The sequence below is a fragment of the Pelodiscus sinensis genome, chromosome 18 (assembly GCF_052426305.1).
Source record: "Pelodiscus sinensis isolate ZL-2025 chromosome 18, ASM5242630v1, whole genome shotgun sequence".
Taxonomy (NCBI): domain Eukaryota; kingdom Metazoa; phylum Chordata; order Testudines; family Trionychidae; genus Pelodiscus; species Pelodiscus sinensis.
The window spans coordinates 5,816,577-5,829,630 of record NC_143069.1 but is presented as its reverse complement, the minus strand read 5'-3'; the positions used below and the strand labels follow the sequence as shown (position 1 = coordinate 5,829,630).

General features: G+C 54.0%; 1 protein-coding gene across 2 annotated transcripts in view; it reads left to right on the top strand.

Moving 5' to 3' along the window:
• The window catches only part of DLL3 (delta like canonical Notch ligand 3), a 332,834-nt gene that overhangs the window by 157,216 nt on the left and 162,564 nt on the right, over window positions 1-13,054 (top strand). For both annotated transcript variants that reach the window (XM_075915297.2, XM_075915296.2), the window contains exon 8: window positions 3,446-3,560. In XM_075915297.2, coding sequence (XP_075771412.2) covers window positions 3,446-3,560 — 115 coding nt within the window. The remainder of the gene's footprint in view (window positions 1-3,445; window positions 3,561-13,054) is intronic.

The following is a 13,054-nucleotide window of genomic DNA, read 5'->3' as shown; positions in this document are numbered from 1 at the left end:
TAGTTCGAACTAGGTAAACCTCATTCTACGAGGACTAAGCCTAGTTCGAACTTACTAGTTCGAATTAAGGGCTGTGTAGCCCCTTAATTCGAACTAGTGGGAGGCTAGCCCTCCCCAGCTTTCCCTGGTGGCCACTCTGGCCAACACCAGGAAAACTCTACTGCCCCCCTCCCGGCCCCGGACTCCTTAAAGGGGCACGGGCTGGCTATGATGCCCGTGCCAGGTGCAAGCCTGCCAGCACCCAGCTAGCAGACCCTGCACCTGGCATGGCTCGAGCCAGCCACCCGATGCCTCCCAGCCCTCCGCCTCTTCCCGGGACCAGGCTGGCGGCTCCTGGGAGCCTGCCCAGGACCGCAAGAGGCGGGCACCCGCCTGGTCTAGTGCAGACATCGTGGACCTCATCCACGACCTCTGCACTAGGCACAGGAAAGTGGCCGTCTAGGGCAGGAGAGCTGCCAGCTTGGCCACCCAGGAGCAGGTTTGCATGAAAATCAGGGTGGTCCACTGAGACCCCCGACCCTGAGCCCTGAGCTTAGAATGGCCGTACTGGGTCAGACCAAAGGTCCATTTAGCCCAGTGGCCTGTCTGGTGACAGCGGCCAACACTAGGTACCCTGAAGGGGATGGACGGAGGACAATGATCAAGCCATTTGTCTTGTGCCATCCATCTCCAGCCTTCCACAAACAGAGGCCAGGGACACCATTCCTACCCCCTGGCTAATACCACTCCATGGACCCAACCTCTATGACTTGATCTAACTTCTCTTTAAACTCTGTTCTAGTTCTAGCCTTCACAGCCTCCTGCAGCAAGGAGTTCCACAGGTTGACTCTTTGCTTTGTGAAGAAGAACTTTCTGTTATTCTTTTGAAGCCTGCTACCCATTCCTTTCCTTTGGTGTCCTCTAGTCCTTCTATTATGGAAACTAATGAAGAACTTTTCTGTATGCACCCTCTCCACACCACTCTTGCTTTTATAGACCTCTATCATATCCCCCCTCCGTCTCCTCTTCTCTAAGCTGAAAAGTCCCAGTCTCTTTAGCCTCTCTTCATATGGGACCTGTTTCAAACCCCTCATCATTATAGTTGCCCTCCCCTCCCCCACCCTCTCTCTTCCCCTCTCCCACCTCCTTTTCCCAGTCTCCCCGAGTTTTGTTCAATAAAGAGAGTTTCTATTTTTGAACACACATGTCCTTTATTTTGTACATCAGGAAGGGGGGCTAGGGAGGGGTAAGTGGAAGGAGGAGAGGGAGGACTGGGGTACGAGCCCCCAATGGGGAGGACTGGGGTGGCTCTGCGGGCTCCTCGGCGTGGAAACTCTCCTGCAGCCCCCCGATTGACCCCTCTCCCCAGATGGCAGCCTGCAGCAAGTGCAGCCGATCTGATGTCTGAGTGCTGTGATGTGCTGAGTGTGGGCACTCAGGGCACTCCAAGCCAGGACTGCTTTGCAAGCGGGGAACCCCTGAGAACTGTCTATCCAGGGTGGGGGTCAAGACCCTTTAAGCACAGCCCTCGGCTAGCCTGAGACAGCAGCTCCATGCTCTAAGTCCTCATCTGATGCCCTGCCGGCACTGCTTCCGGCCAGCCTTAACCCCAGTTCAGGGTCCACTCTGTGTGGACAAGCTAGTTCGAATTAGCAAAACGCTAATTTGAACTAGTTTTTAAGTCTGGATGCGCTAATTCGAATTAGCTTAGTTCGAATTAACTAATTCGAACTAAGTTAGTTCTAATTAGCACTGTAGTGTAGACATACCCAAAGTGAGCTTCAAAGATTTGCATTTCAGATAATAGTATTTATAGTCTCATCTTTACAAGTTACAAAACTCTTTACCCCTCCCTGCCCCAAAATCCACCCCACCAGTTTGTAACAGTTCCATAACTAGGTTTAGTTCTGCACTTTGCATATTTCTGCTTTGGATACTAAGAGTTGAGGGTTGAGGTAGATTCCAACCTGCACTGGGACACTGGGCTCGTGTGTCTTGGCTTTTACGGGCTTCTTATTTTTAATGCTGGCCTCAGCTTTGCAGATTGTGGGAGATACTCACATGGGTGAACAGAACTGTGGGAGGAGCATAGTTCGTAACTTCACCCAGCGTGCCCATTAATGTGGCATGTACTACACCTAACACACGTCACATGTATTGTTCTCTGTATTGCTGTTAATGTTTGCGAATGCTTTCTAGTGGGAGCTAGCAAACTTTGACTCAAAGGTTTTGGTGACTCTATTTTCCACAAGACAATTCAAAATGACTTTTGTCAAAATGTCCATCTTTCCCCCTCCCACCCCCCCTCCCCGTCTCTGGGTTGAAACTTTTCAATATGTAGAAATTTTTGAACCACCCCTCCATCCCAAATAAAATATTGGAATTTTCTTTGGGACAGACGTACCCTTGTCCAGACAGCTGAGTCTACGTCCTGTTCCCTAGCGCAGACCAGCCAGGTGTGTGTTTGTGGAACAGGGGTTTTGGGGAGGGCGAGCTCAGCAGTCAAAGCACCTGGGAATTTAGGGAGGTGAGTTCTCTGCCCTACTGGCCGTGCTGTTTTTTCTGTGCTGACGTGTTCTAGCTGCTTTCAGAGACTGGGACGCAGGCCGGCCTGATGCTGAGCAGAGAGGAGATGCATGTTGTAGATCCACACAGGGATTAGGGTCTGGGCTTGCAGTCAGCCCTGGTTGGAAGGAGCTCCTCTTAAACATTTGCACTGTCCTCCTTGCCATCCTTCCTTCACACCCTGCTGTGCCAGGATCTGCAGCCCCATCTTTGGCTGATTGTTTCCTTGTGCCGGGCTCCAGCTGCCAGTTCCTGTCTTATACTTAGACTGGGAGCTCTCTGGGGCAGGGCCCATCATCTTATTTGCTGTTTGTACAGTACTTGGCACAGTGGGGGCCTGGTTCGTGGCTGGGGTTTCCAGGTGCACCCATAAGATGTTTCTGTTGCTATTATGTGTATTACGGTAATGCCTAGACACCCCAGGATGGACCAGGATCCTGTGGGGCTAGGTGCTGTACACCCCCAGGTGCTACCGTAACACACCCAATAGCAATAAAAGTGTACAGCACCTAGCACCATAGGCTCCTGCTCTATCACAGGGGCACCTGGGTGCTACCATAATACTTCTAATAGCAACAATGTGCAGTGCCTAGAACCATGGGGTCCTGGTCCATCCTGGGGTGCCTAGGCACTGGAAGCTGGGTACATAATTCCATTGGTCTGCTTGATTCAGTCAGCAAGTTGGGAGGAGAACCCAGGAATCCTAACTCCCTGTTTCTGGCTTCAATCATGGGACAGTATGGCTGGTTCCCTTATCCCCCTTAACTGGGCAAACTGGGTCATGACCTCCTACATATGGCTTTCTGATGGTCAGGGTTTATTCAAGCCCTCTTCCTGCAGTTGTGTAATCTCATCACGCCCCCATTGCTCACGCTGGATTTTTTTCCCCTCTCTCTCACAGCAGGAAATCGGAGCCGATCTTCTCCCGTGCCCCTGCTGGGTACCCCAAAGAAGGCCCCTATCGCCCTATTTATATCATCCCGGACCAGATGGAGCCGCGCATCTTTGCCACCGAGGTAACGAAGACACATGGTGCGCTTGCGACCTCCCCTCCCCCCTGCTCATTCCTCACCACCCCTGCCGCTCACTGACCCAGCCAGCCCTGCAAACCTATATGCATCCACAGCGCACGCTCCCGCTGCCCCAGCCCCACCCTGCGCCGCGGGCCCGCTCCTCAGGGAAGGTGGGGTGGCATGCATGCCCCGAGGTGCATGAAGCTAAGACGAATGGGAGGTGATTGCAGGGGGTTGCTGAGGCAGCTTGAGGGCAGCTGCGTTGCATGCTGGCAGCAGCGTCCCCTGCGGGTGGCCGAGTATAAGCTCATCGCTTTCCTTTCCAGGTGTTTTTAGGGCAGAACGCAAAGCTGGCTGCTCGTACTGAATCCCATGGGTCGGGTTGGGATGGCCTGGAGCCGCTGCAGCAGCAGAGCTGTGGTACCTGGCCGGGGTCGTTATATCTCCCTGATGCCCCCGGGGGCACTGTGGGGAGCAAGCACTCACCTGGAGCAGGTGCAGTACTGGTGTTGTGGGAGCTGGGGCGTTTTATCCCCCTGAATGCAGTGACATGGAATGTGCATTCACCTGGAGCAGGTGCCATACTGGAGCTATGGGATCCGGGCTGGTATATCCTTGTGTTGCCTGCAGGGGGCACTGTGGGGAATGTGCATTCACTTGGAGCAGGTGCCATACTGGAGCTATGGGATCTGGGCTGGTATATCCTTGTATTGCCTGCAGGGGGCACTGTGGGGAATGGGCATTCACCTGGAGCAGGTGCCATACTGGAGCTATGGGATCTGGGCTGGTATATCCTTGTATTGCCTGCAGGGGGCACTGTGGGGAATGGGCATTCACCTGGAGCAGGTGCCATACTGGAGCTATGGGATCTGGGCTGGTATATCCTTGTGTTGCCTGCAGGGGGCACTGTGGGGAATGTGCATTCACTTGGAGCAGGTGCCATACTGGAGCTATGGGATCTGGGCTGGTATATCCTTGTATTGCCTGCAGGGGGCACTGTGGGGAATGGGCATTCACCTGGAGCAGGTGCCATACTGGAGCTATGGGATCTGGGCTGGTATATCCTTGTGTTGCCTGCAGGGGGCACTGTGGGGAATGGGCATTCACCTGGAGCAGGTGCCATACTGGAGCTATGGGATCTGGGCTGGTATATCCTTGTGTTGCCTGCAGGGGGCACTGTGGGGAATGTGCATTCACCTGGAGCAGGTGACATACTGGAGCTATGGGATCTGGGCTGGTATATCCTTGTGTTGCCTGCAGGGGACACTGTGGGGAATGTGCATTCACCTGGAGCAGGTGCCATACTGGAGCTATGGGATCTGGGCTGGTATATCCTTGTGTTGCCTGCAGGGGGCACTGTGGGGAATGTGCATTCACCTGGAGCAGGTGCCATACTGGAGCTATGGGATCTGGGCTGGTATATCCTTGTATTGCCTGCAGGGGGCACTGTAGGGCATGAGCATTCACCTGGAGCAGGTGCCATACTGGAGCTATGGGATCTGGGCTGGTATATCCTTGTATTGCCTGCAGGGGGCACTGTAGGGCATGAGCATTCACCTGGAGCAGGTGCCATACTGGAGCTATGGGATCTGGGCTGGTATATCCTTGTGTTGCCTGCAGGGGGCACTGTAGGGCATGAGCATTCACCTGGAGCAGACGTGGTATAGGGTCTATGGTAGCTGGGGGCCTTATATCCTCATATTGCCCCCAGGGCTACGTTGGGAGTGTGAACTTGTCAGCACCAGTGTCGCCGTATGTAGTGCTGCTAACCTCCCGTTCAGGGCATGGAGCCCTGGGGAGGGGCCGGCATCTGCAGGAGTCTGATTTCACCCCGAGTCTGCGTGTCCTGCTCTGCACAGGCAGGTTTCTGCCCTTATTGCACTAACAGCTTCCGTCTCCCCCAACCCCCTACTCCCCCCGTGTCGCTCTCATCGCTTGGTGTCTGCGCTGCTCTGTTACCCTCCTCCCATGACAAATGCTGGGCTTGCGTGATCCAGACAGCCAGTGTACCCCCTTATAACACTCCCATGTGTGTACGGAGGGGGAGGGGAGCGGGAAGAGCCAACACGACTGTGCAGCCTCTGACCTCAGTGTTACAATGGGGGATGCTACGCAAGGCAATGGAAGGGAGGGCTGGCAGGGGTGCTGATTGGGACTCAGGAACAGTGTATTCCCTGGTGGCTGAGTGGCCCTGGCATCACAGCAGTGGGCGAGGGGTGCACATGTGGGGGCTACGCCGGGGAGGGGCGTGGGAGTTGCACTCAACTCAGGCTAGGTCTACACTACAGCTTTTTCCGATTTCTTTTCGGAAGAGGCTTTTCCGAAATTTGGCCCGTCTACACTGGGCCCAGTTTCGGAAAATGCCCCTCTTTCGGAAGAGCCCTTCATCCTCATGGAACGAGGGAAAGAGCGCGTTTGTACTCCCGCAAAAAAAAGCAGAAGAGCAAACGCATTCCCTGGATGCGGCAGAGTTTTTCCGGTATCCCAAAACCCCCACAGTGTAGACATACCTTCACTGAGCCCTGGCTCTGTTCTTTGCACACAGAAACCCCCCCGGCGCCATGCTGCCATCCACTCCCGCTAGGGTTAGCTGGTGGTATCTTGTGCCTGGGCGCTGGCCCGAGGGTTGTCTGGAATTGGTTCAGGAAGACCCGAATTTGTAAAGAGCCCTCAGAGCTGTGACCCTTCCTGGGGTCCCCAGGGCTATGTGGCACCCTACTACCACCTCCCCTTAGCGTGAGGGTGCTTCTTCTGACATGCTGGGGGGCGCTGGCTGCTCCCTGTTGCTCTGGATCAGGTGAGGGACAGGCAGGTGTCTACCCCCGGCCTTCCTCTGAGAGCCCCAGCCTCTGACTCAATGGCTCTGCAGAATTCACAGATCTGCGGCTCGCAGAGAACTAGCGCTCCCCGCGTTCCAGTTCCACCTCAGATCTCCGCATTGCTCCTCGCCCTCCGCTATTTGCAGCAGTCAATGGCGGTGCCATGTTGGCCGCGGGATATTAGAGACAAGCTGGGGACGGGGACGTCTCTTATGGGACCAGCGCCTGCTGGAGAAAGAGACAAGCCCTGAGCAGTGTGTAGTCACATCCAGTGTCGGTTTACTTAGCCAAGCACCCAGTGCAAGTAGGGCGGAAGTATTGGAAACAACTGGCTGTGTGTACGATAAAACCACAACCCGCCTTTGAGAGCCGTGGCTGAGCTGACCCGCTGCGGGCTTATCGAATAGCTACACCGCTTCTCCGGGCGGGATTGGCCCCCGTCCCTTTTTAATGGAACTCGACAGAACAAAACTGCTTCAATGTCTTCATGTAGACGTACCTCTCCCTCTAGGTGCTGACGCTGGGAGTGGGAAGGGGCAGGGGCTTGGGCGGGGCCAGGGCAGATGTGGAGCAGGAAGAGGCTGTGTGGGGGCTTGGGTGGAGGGGGCTGTCAAGCGCCCCCTGGCTAGAAGGAAAGTTGGCACCTAAGCCTCTCATGCTGGTTAGGACAACCACTTCCTTGAGCCTCTTGGCAGAGACCTCCCTTCGCTATCTCGTGTTGTCATCAGAGCCAGAGAGTTCCTGCACCCCTCGTGCCATCTGCTGGTTGGCATCAAGCACCACTGGAATCCTGAACCTCTGGGCTCACTCGCAGGGCAGGCTCGGGGGATACAGGAGCCTGCGCCAGGCTGGGCGGGGTTGCGGTAGGTGCAGCAGCATTGCTGCGGGAGCTGGGCTGTAATAACAATGCCCCTAGGAGGAGGCTGTAAAGGAGTAACCTGCACCAGTTATTAGCTTTCTCCCCACCCCCGTCTGGCCTGCTGGGGTGGATGGGGCATAGCTGGAGGTGTCCTCATTGGAGTGTGGAGGCTGTGTGGAAAAAGCTCTACCCCTCCCCCCAACACGAGTAAACAATTTGGGCCCAGCAGGGACTGGTCCTGCTGGTACCATCTGGGCCAGTGCTGCCAGGGGCTCAGCTGCCTGGTGGGTGGGAGCCCAAAGGGGGCTTTGCTTAGTGCCTCTGTGCCCCCTTCCCCAGCACGTTGGCTGGCTCTCTCCATCAGCCTCTCCTCCACTCAAATCCAGCTGGGGTCTGGGTTGCCCAGGCTGGGAACTGGAAAGAAGCCCAGGGTGCTGGAGCCAAAATGACCATCGGGGAGCAGCACTCAGTGATGAGTGGGGAGTGAGCCAGACCCTAATTCCTTTGTTAAAGTCAGTCCAGGCTGCTTGCTGCCGGGAGAGCTCGAACAGCCCGCCCCCAGGAGCCCGGGAAAATCAGGGAGCATGGAGGGTAGAGGTCTGGTTCGGAGAGAGTTACACCTGCTTTACCCAATCAATGTGTCAGGGTGAATCTGGCTTCCCATGCAGCTGCTGTCAGTGGCTCAGGATTGGGCCCTGAACGAGGTCAGAATCGGTCTGGGCCCCACCCCCACCAGTCCCTCTGTAAGGCTGCCCTGCCGTGACTCAGGAGCAGGACAACAACCTTGGTGCAAGCCCACACTGGTTGCGATGCGATCTGTAGGCCTCACCATCCCAGGGTTACTCCTCGGGTGCTATCACGGCCTTGCCATGGAGTCGCATGGTCCCCTTGAGCACGCCAACCTCACTCGCCACCCCGGCGCAGCTGCCTGAGCGAAGGGAACCCCTGACACTAAGAAGCCCAGCAATATTAAGGTCACGCCCAGTCCCCAAGGACCAGTCGCCTACCCATGTCAATTGCACTTCAGATCTTGCCCGTTTACTGCAGGATACCCAGAGGCTCTACATAGGAAAAGGCAATGGGAGAGTTAAAGCAGGTGACCAACACAGAAGTGAGTTCCAAGCTTATATTTTAAAAAGTAATAGATTCATAGATTCATAGACTTTAAGGTCAGAAGGGACCATTATGATCCCAGTCTGACTCCCTGCACAGTGCAGGCCACAAAATCTCACCCACCCCTCCCAGAATAATCCTCTCACCTATATCTCAGATATTGAAGCCTTCAAATACTTTGAAGGCCCCAAGATGCAGAGAATCCTCCAGCTGTGATCTGTGCCCCATGCTACAGAGGAAGGCGAAAAACCTCCAGGGCCTCTTCCAATCTACCCTGGAGGAAAATTCCTTCCCGACCCCAAATATGGCGATCAGCTAAACCCTGAGCATGTGGGCAAGACTCCCAGCCAGACACCCAGAAAGTTCTCTATAGTAACTCCTATCATAGATGCGCCCATAATAAACAAGCTCTGTGTGTCCTTTGTGTCTAGGGCCTCCTGCTTTTGCCTGGTTACCCTTAACTTCCAGAGTCCAAGCTGCATAGTGATCCAGTTCCTTCGTATTAGGGGGTTTATTCCCTTCCCTGCTTCTGCTTTGAGCTGCACCCTCTGCTGATGGGAGGAATCCACTTGCGGGGCTCATCTTCGGGAGGAGGGGAGGCGAGTGAACACCGTGTGTCCACTTTTATATTCCCCAGAGTCCGTCTGGTGTGGATGAGCCTTCCTTGTCTCGCGTCATACTGCACACGCTCAGAGATTACTTCCCATAGGGGCCCAGGTGTGCTCAGCAAGATGAACACCAGCAGCACCTCATCAGCCTTCCTGAAAGTCTAAATCCTGAACACGTTCTTATCGCCTGACATCTGTTTTAATGATACTAACACGTAGGTGAGCCAGGCTTGTCCCAGCCGTGTATCTGTTCAGTGCAGACACGGGGCCCTGGCACGAGCTCTCCCATTGGATCTTTTCCTACCGGATGATTAAGCTTTAGCTGACAGGCTGCAGTTTTCATATGGCTCACTGCATGAAACTCCCATTGCTAGGGATGTTCGATATCGGGGAATTGAATAGTCTGTAACTGCATGAAAACTTTGCTGTTACACGACTATTCGATAGTCCCCGGGGATGGGGCTGGCAGCCAGTGCGCTCCCAACGAGCCCCCTGCCATCCCATGCTGCCGCCTCTGTATCAGAGGGTGCAGTGCGAGGTGACAGGAGGGGAGCCAGTTTAAAAACCAGCTCCCTTTGCATACTAGCTGCCTGTTGCCTGATACAGAGGCAGCAGCGTGGGGTGGCAGGAGCCCCTGTCCGTGGGGTCCAAGTTCCCTATAGATAGAGGCAACAAGGGGGGGGGGAATGTGGGTAGATTATTGGTAATTGGTTAATTGTCTAGATTACTTATTGGTTAATTGTCTAGATGACTACTCCTTGACATCCCTGCCTGCAGCTTCTTGAAAACCATAGGCATAAGATTTTCTGGAGAAAACCGACTGCTGAAATAGTGCTTCGGGCAGTAACTGTTCTCAGCATTTCTATTAGAGCTGCTGGCAGAATCCAGCACAACCAGTCCATATGTTTCCTTCCATTCCAGGAAGGTCTGGGGTAGAGGCCTCGCAATATCGACAGCCCCTTTGGCAAACACCTCTGTAGCGCGTTTTGGTTCCATCTCCCTGTCTTGGTCTGTCGGTCTCAAGTGAACTTGCTGTTTCTGCCCAGCTACCCTGCTTTTACCCTGCTTTTCACCCCATGCCTGGCAGCGCCCCCTGCTGTCCACAGCCAAGGCAAAGCCAGACTGTTCTCAGCAGGGGATTGTGATATGAACCAGCTAGGTATGACTACAGTGTTGTTACCAATTAAAACAGCAGTGGGGAGTAGATTCCTAATGCCCACACAATATCTCCTTCAACAGCCTTGCCTTCGAAGTACACCTTGGCCAGAGGTACAATCCTGGGGCATCTAGCCAAAGCTAAATGCTCACCAGGAAACCGGTTTCCTCGCTCAGAAAAACTTCTGTGACCAAAAGTCTCAGAGGGGTAATCATGCTAATCTGTAACCTAAAAAAAAAGCTTAAAAAACAAGTGGTCCTATAGCTCTTTAGAGACTAACCAAAATATAGACAGTGTCATGTCATCAGGAGTGAGTTGTGCCCACGAAAGCTCATCACACGGTCTATATTTTTTGTTAGTCTCTAAGGGAATGTCTACACTAGTCCCTAGTTCGAACTAGGGAGGCTAATGTCGGCATTCGAAGTTGCAAATCAAGGCCAGGATTTAAATATCCCGCGCTTGATTTGCATCTTCCTGGCTGGTCGCCATTTTTGAAATTTACAAATCCAGACTAACTGCCCGCATCTACACATGGCAGGGACCTGGTAGTTTGAAATAAAGCCCTAGTTCGAACTACCTGTTAAAACTCATTCCAGGAGGAATAATGAGTAGTTCGAACTAGGGCTTTATTTCGAACTACTGGGTCCCTGTCGCGTGTAGACGCGGGCAGTTAGTCTGGACTTGTAAATTTCAAAAATGGCGACCGTCCGGGAAGATGCAAATCAAGCGCGGGATATTTAAATCCTGGGCTTCATTTGCAACTTCGAATGCCGACATTAGCCTCCCTAGTTCGAACTAGGGGCTAGTGTAGATAGACCCTAAGGTGCTACAGGACCAGTCATTTTTTAAGCTTGATAAAAGTGGCTTGGGCCGGTGTCCCTTTGCCCCTTACAACATACGCCATTTCCCTTAGCGTTCACAATAGAACCTTCATTCCTCTCTCAAGGCTCAGTCCTGATCCAGTTTCCTCCTGCCCTTCTGCTGCCTGTGGGGCGCTGGTAGTGGCATTCAATAGAGCCAGGCATGGAGGGATGGGTTAAGATTGGTTTAGGCTGCTGCGAGTCCCATGATGATGGCAGAATATCGGCCTTCCATTTTGGCAGGGGGATTTAAACCAGTGACGGGCAACCTAGGCTAGTGAATGGGCCACATGAGCAGCCTCCTTCATGTCACTGGGCCACAAGATTGTCAGAACCCAGGCGCTCTCCTGGGATCAGGTCGCTTTGCTCACTGCGCTGGCGTAGCTAGAATGTGCGGGGGTGCTGATGGGACCGTGGCCACGCTGTGATTGGCTGCAGCGGGCACGCCCGGCTCTCACAGGCAGCGCTGTGTGCAGTCTGCACACACCTCACGTCCGGGGCCCTGCCTTTATGTGTGTGTGTCACTTTAGAAACACCGGTAGGAAAAAAACGAGGTGGGCAGAAACCAGCAGTATCAGGAAACCCTGCACGTGACAACAGTGAATAAAACATTTTATGGGCCACACATAGACCCCCATTGGCCCCCCCTGCTTTTCACCCTGGATTCCCTTGGGGGTTTTATGTCATAAAAGTTTGGGCTGGGTTAGTTTTATTTCCAGTCCTCTCTCTTAGCTTGGGAGCACGGACGGTCTTCCCTTCCCTCTGGAATTTGCCCCCCACGCCAATGGACCCTTGATTCAACATATTCAGCAGTGATTTCTCCAGCCTCTAAAACTGTAGGTGGTTTGTTGTCATGGATGGCTGCCTTCACCTCCTCTGTAACTACCTCTAATAATTGCTCCTGGGCCATCAGATCAAGCAATTTTCCATGATCACCCTCAGTGCCCAGTCCCTTACCCATGTTCTTACAAGTATACAGTTCTACACATGCCACTTGTTGAACATTCGGAGGGTTCTGCACTTCGAGCAGCGGGCCTTGGACTAATCTAAAACCTTTTCAGTCCATTTACATTAAGTTTCTTATACTCCTCAGTATCCTCTTCCCCCACAGAGGTGACGGCGTGGGGGTGTGGACCCTGGGCTCATGTGTCTCCCCCAATTTTTGTTGGGGTTTGCCAGCTAGGCCCTCTCCCTGGGTGCCACCTGCAAGCTATGCCCATGAAGAGAGCAAAGATTGGGGAGCGGGAGGGAGGGTGTGTGTGCCAGAGGAGAGGTGAGTGATGCTGTTTGGGGGGACATCTTTAAATTGTGACCCCCGTCAGGTACCATTCATCTCTGCTCCTCCACCTCATTGTCTGGCTTTCCCCATCAATCTAGTGAAGAGGCAGGCGCCTGTGTATCCGCTGGAACACTGTGCAAACCGCAGTGTCTCTGGCACGTGGACAGGAGCTTTTCTGTACAGTGAGTGTCTGTGTAAATGGGCCAGACTTTTCCCACTATCCTGTATTGTGGGGTTGGACTCGCAGGCTGGGGAAGTTCCCTTTACTGCTCAAGTTAATTGTGTGAGCTGCCACCCGTGTCCTCTCGCTGACTTTGACTGCGCCTTTGGTGGGCCCACTCCAATGCTGCCTCAGTTTCCCGGCTCCACATTTCCCCCCTAGGTTCCTGGTGCTTGTGGGCTCCCAGGTGCTGCACTCGGGCCAGTTCCACTGTGGTGCTCTCCTTTTTGGGCTCTGCCACCTCTCCTTCCCTGGCACCTGATCAAACCGTACGAGCAGAGGTCTCCGCCCCTGACCTGGGGGGCTCTCTTTAGGGGACCTTCCCCTCCTCACCCTCACCCGATTGGGCTTCACCCATCGTGTTAATTCTTTCACGCTTGTGTCCAGTTTAAAGTGTGCTGACACTGGGGTCAGGCGCTGTCCATTGATCTGAGCTGGAGCCCTGTGAATCCCGCCACACCTGTGCCAGGCTCAGGCTGTCCTGTCCTGGCTCTGGAGTGTGATTCCACCCTCTGGGCAGCTTGCTGGGAGCTGGGTTTCACCCCAAACTGGCTGCAAGTTCTGTACCTAGATCTGTTATCAT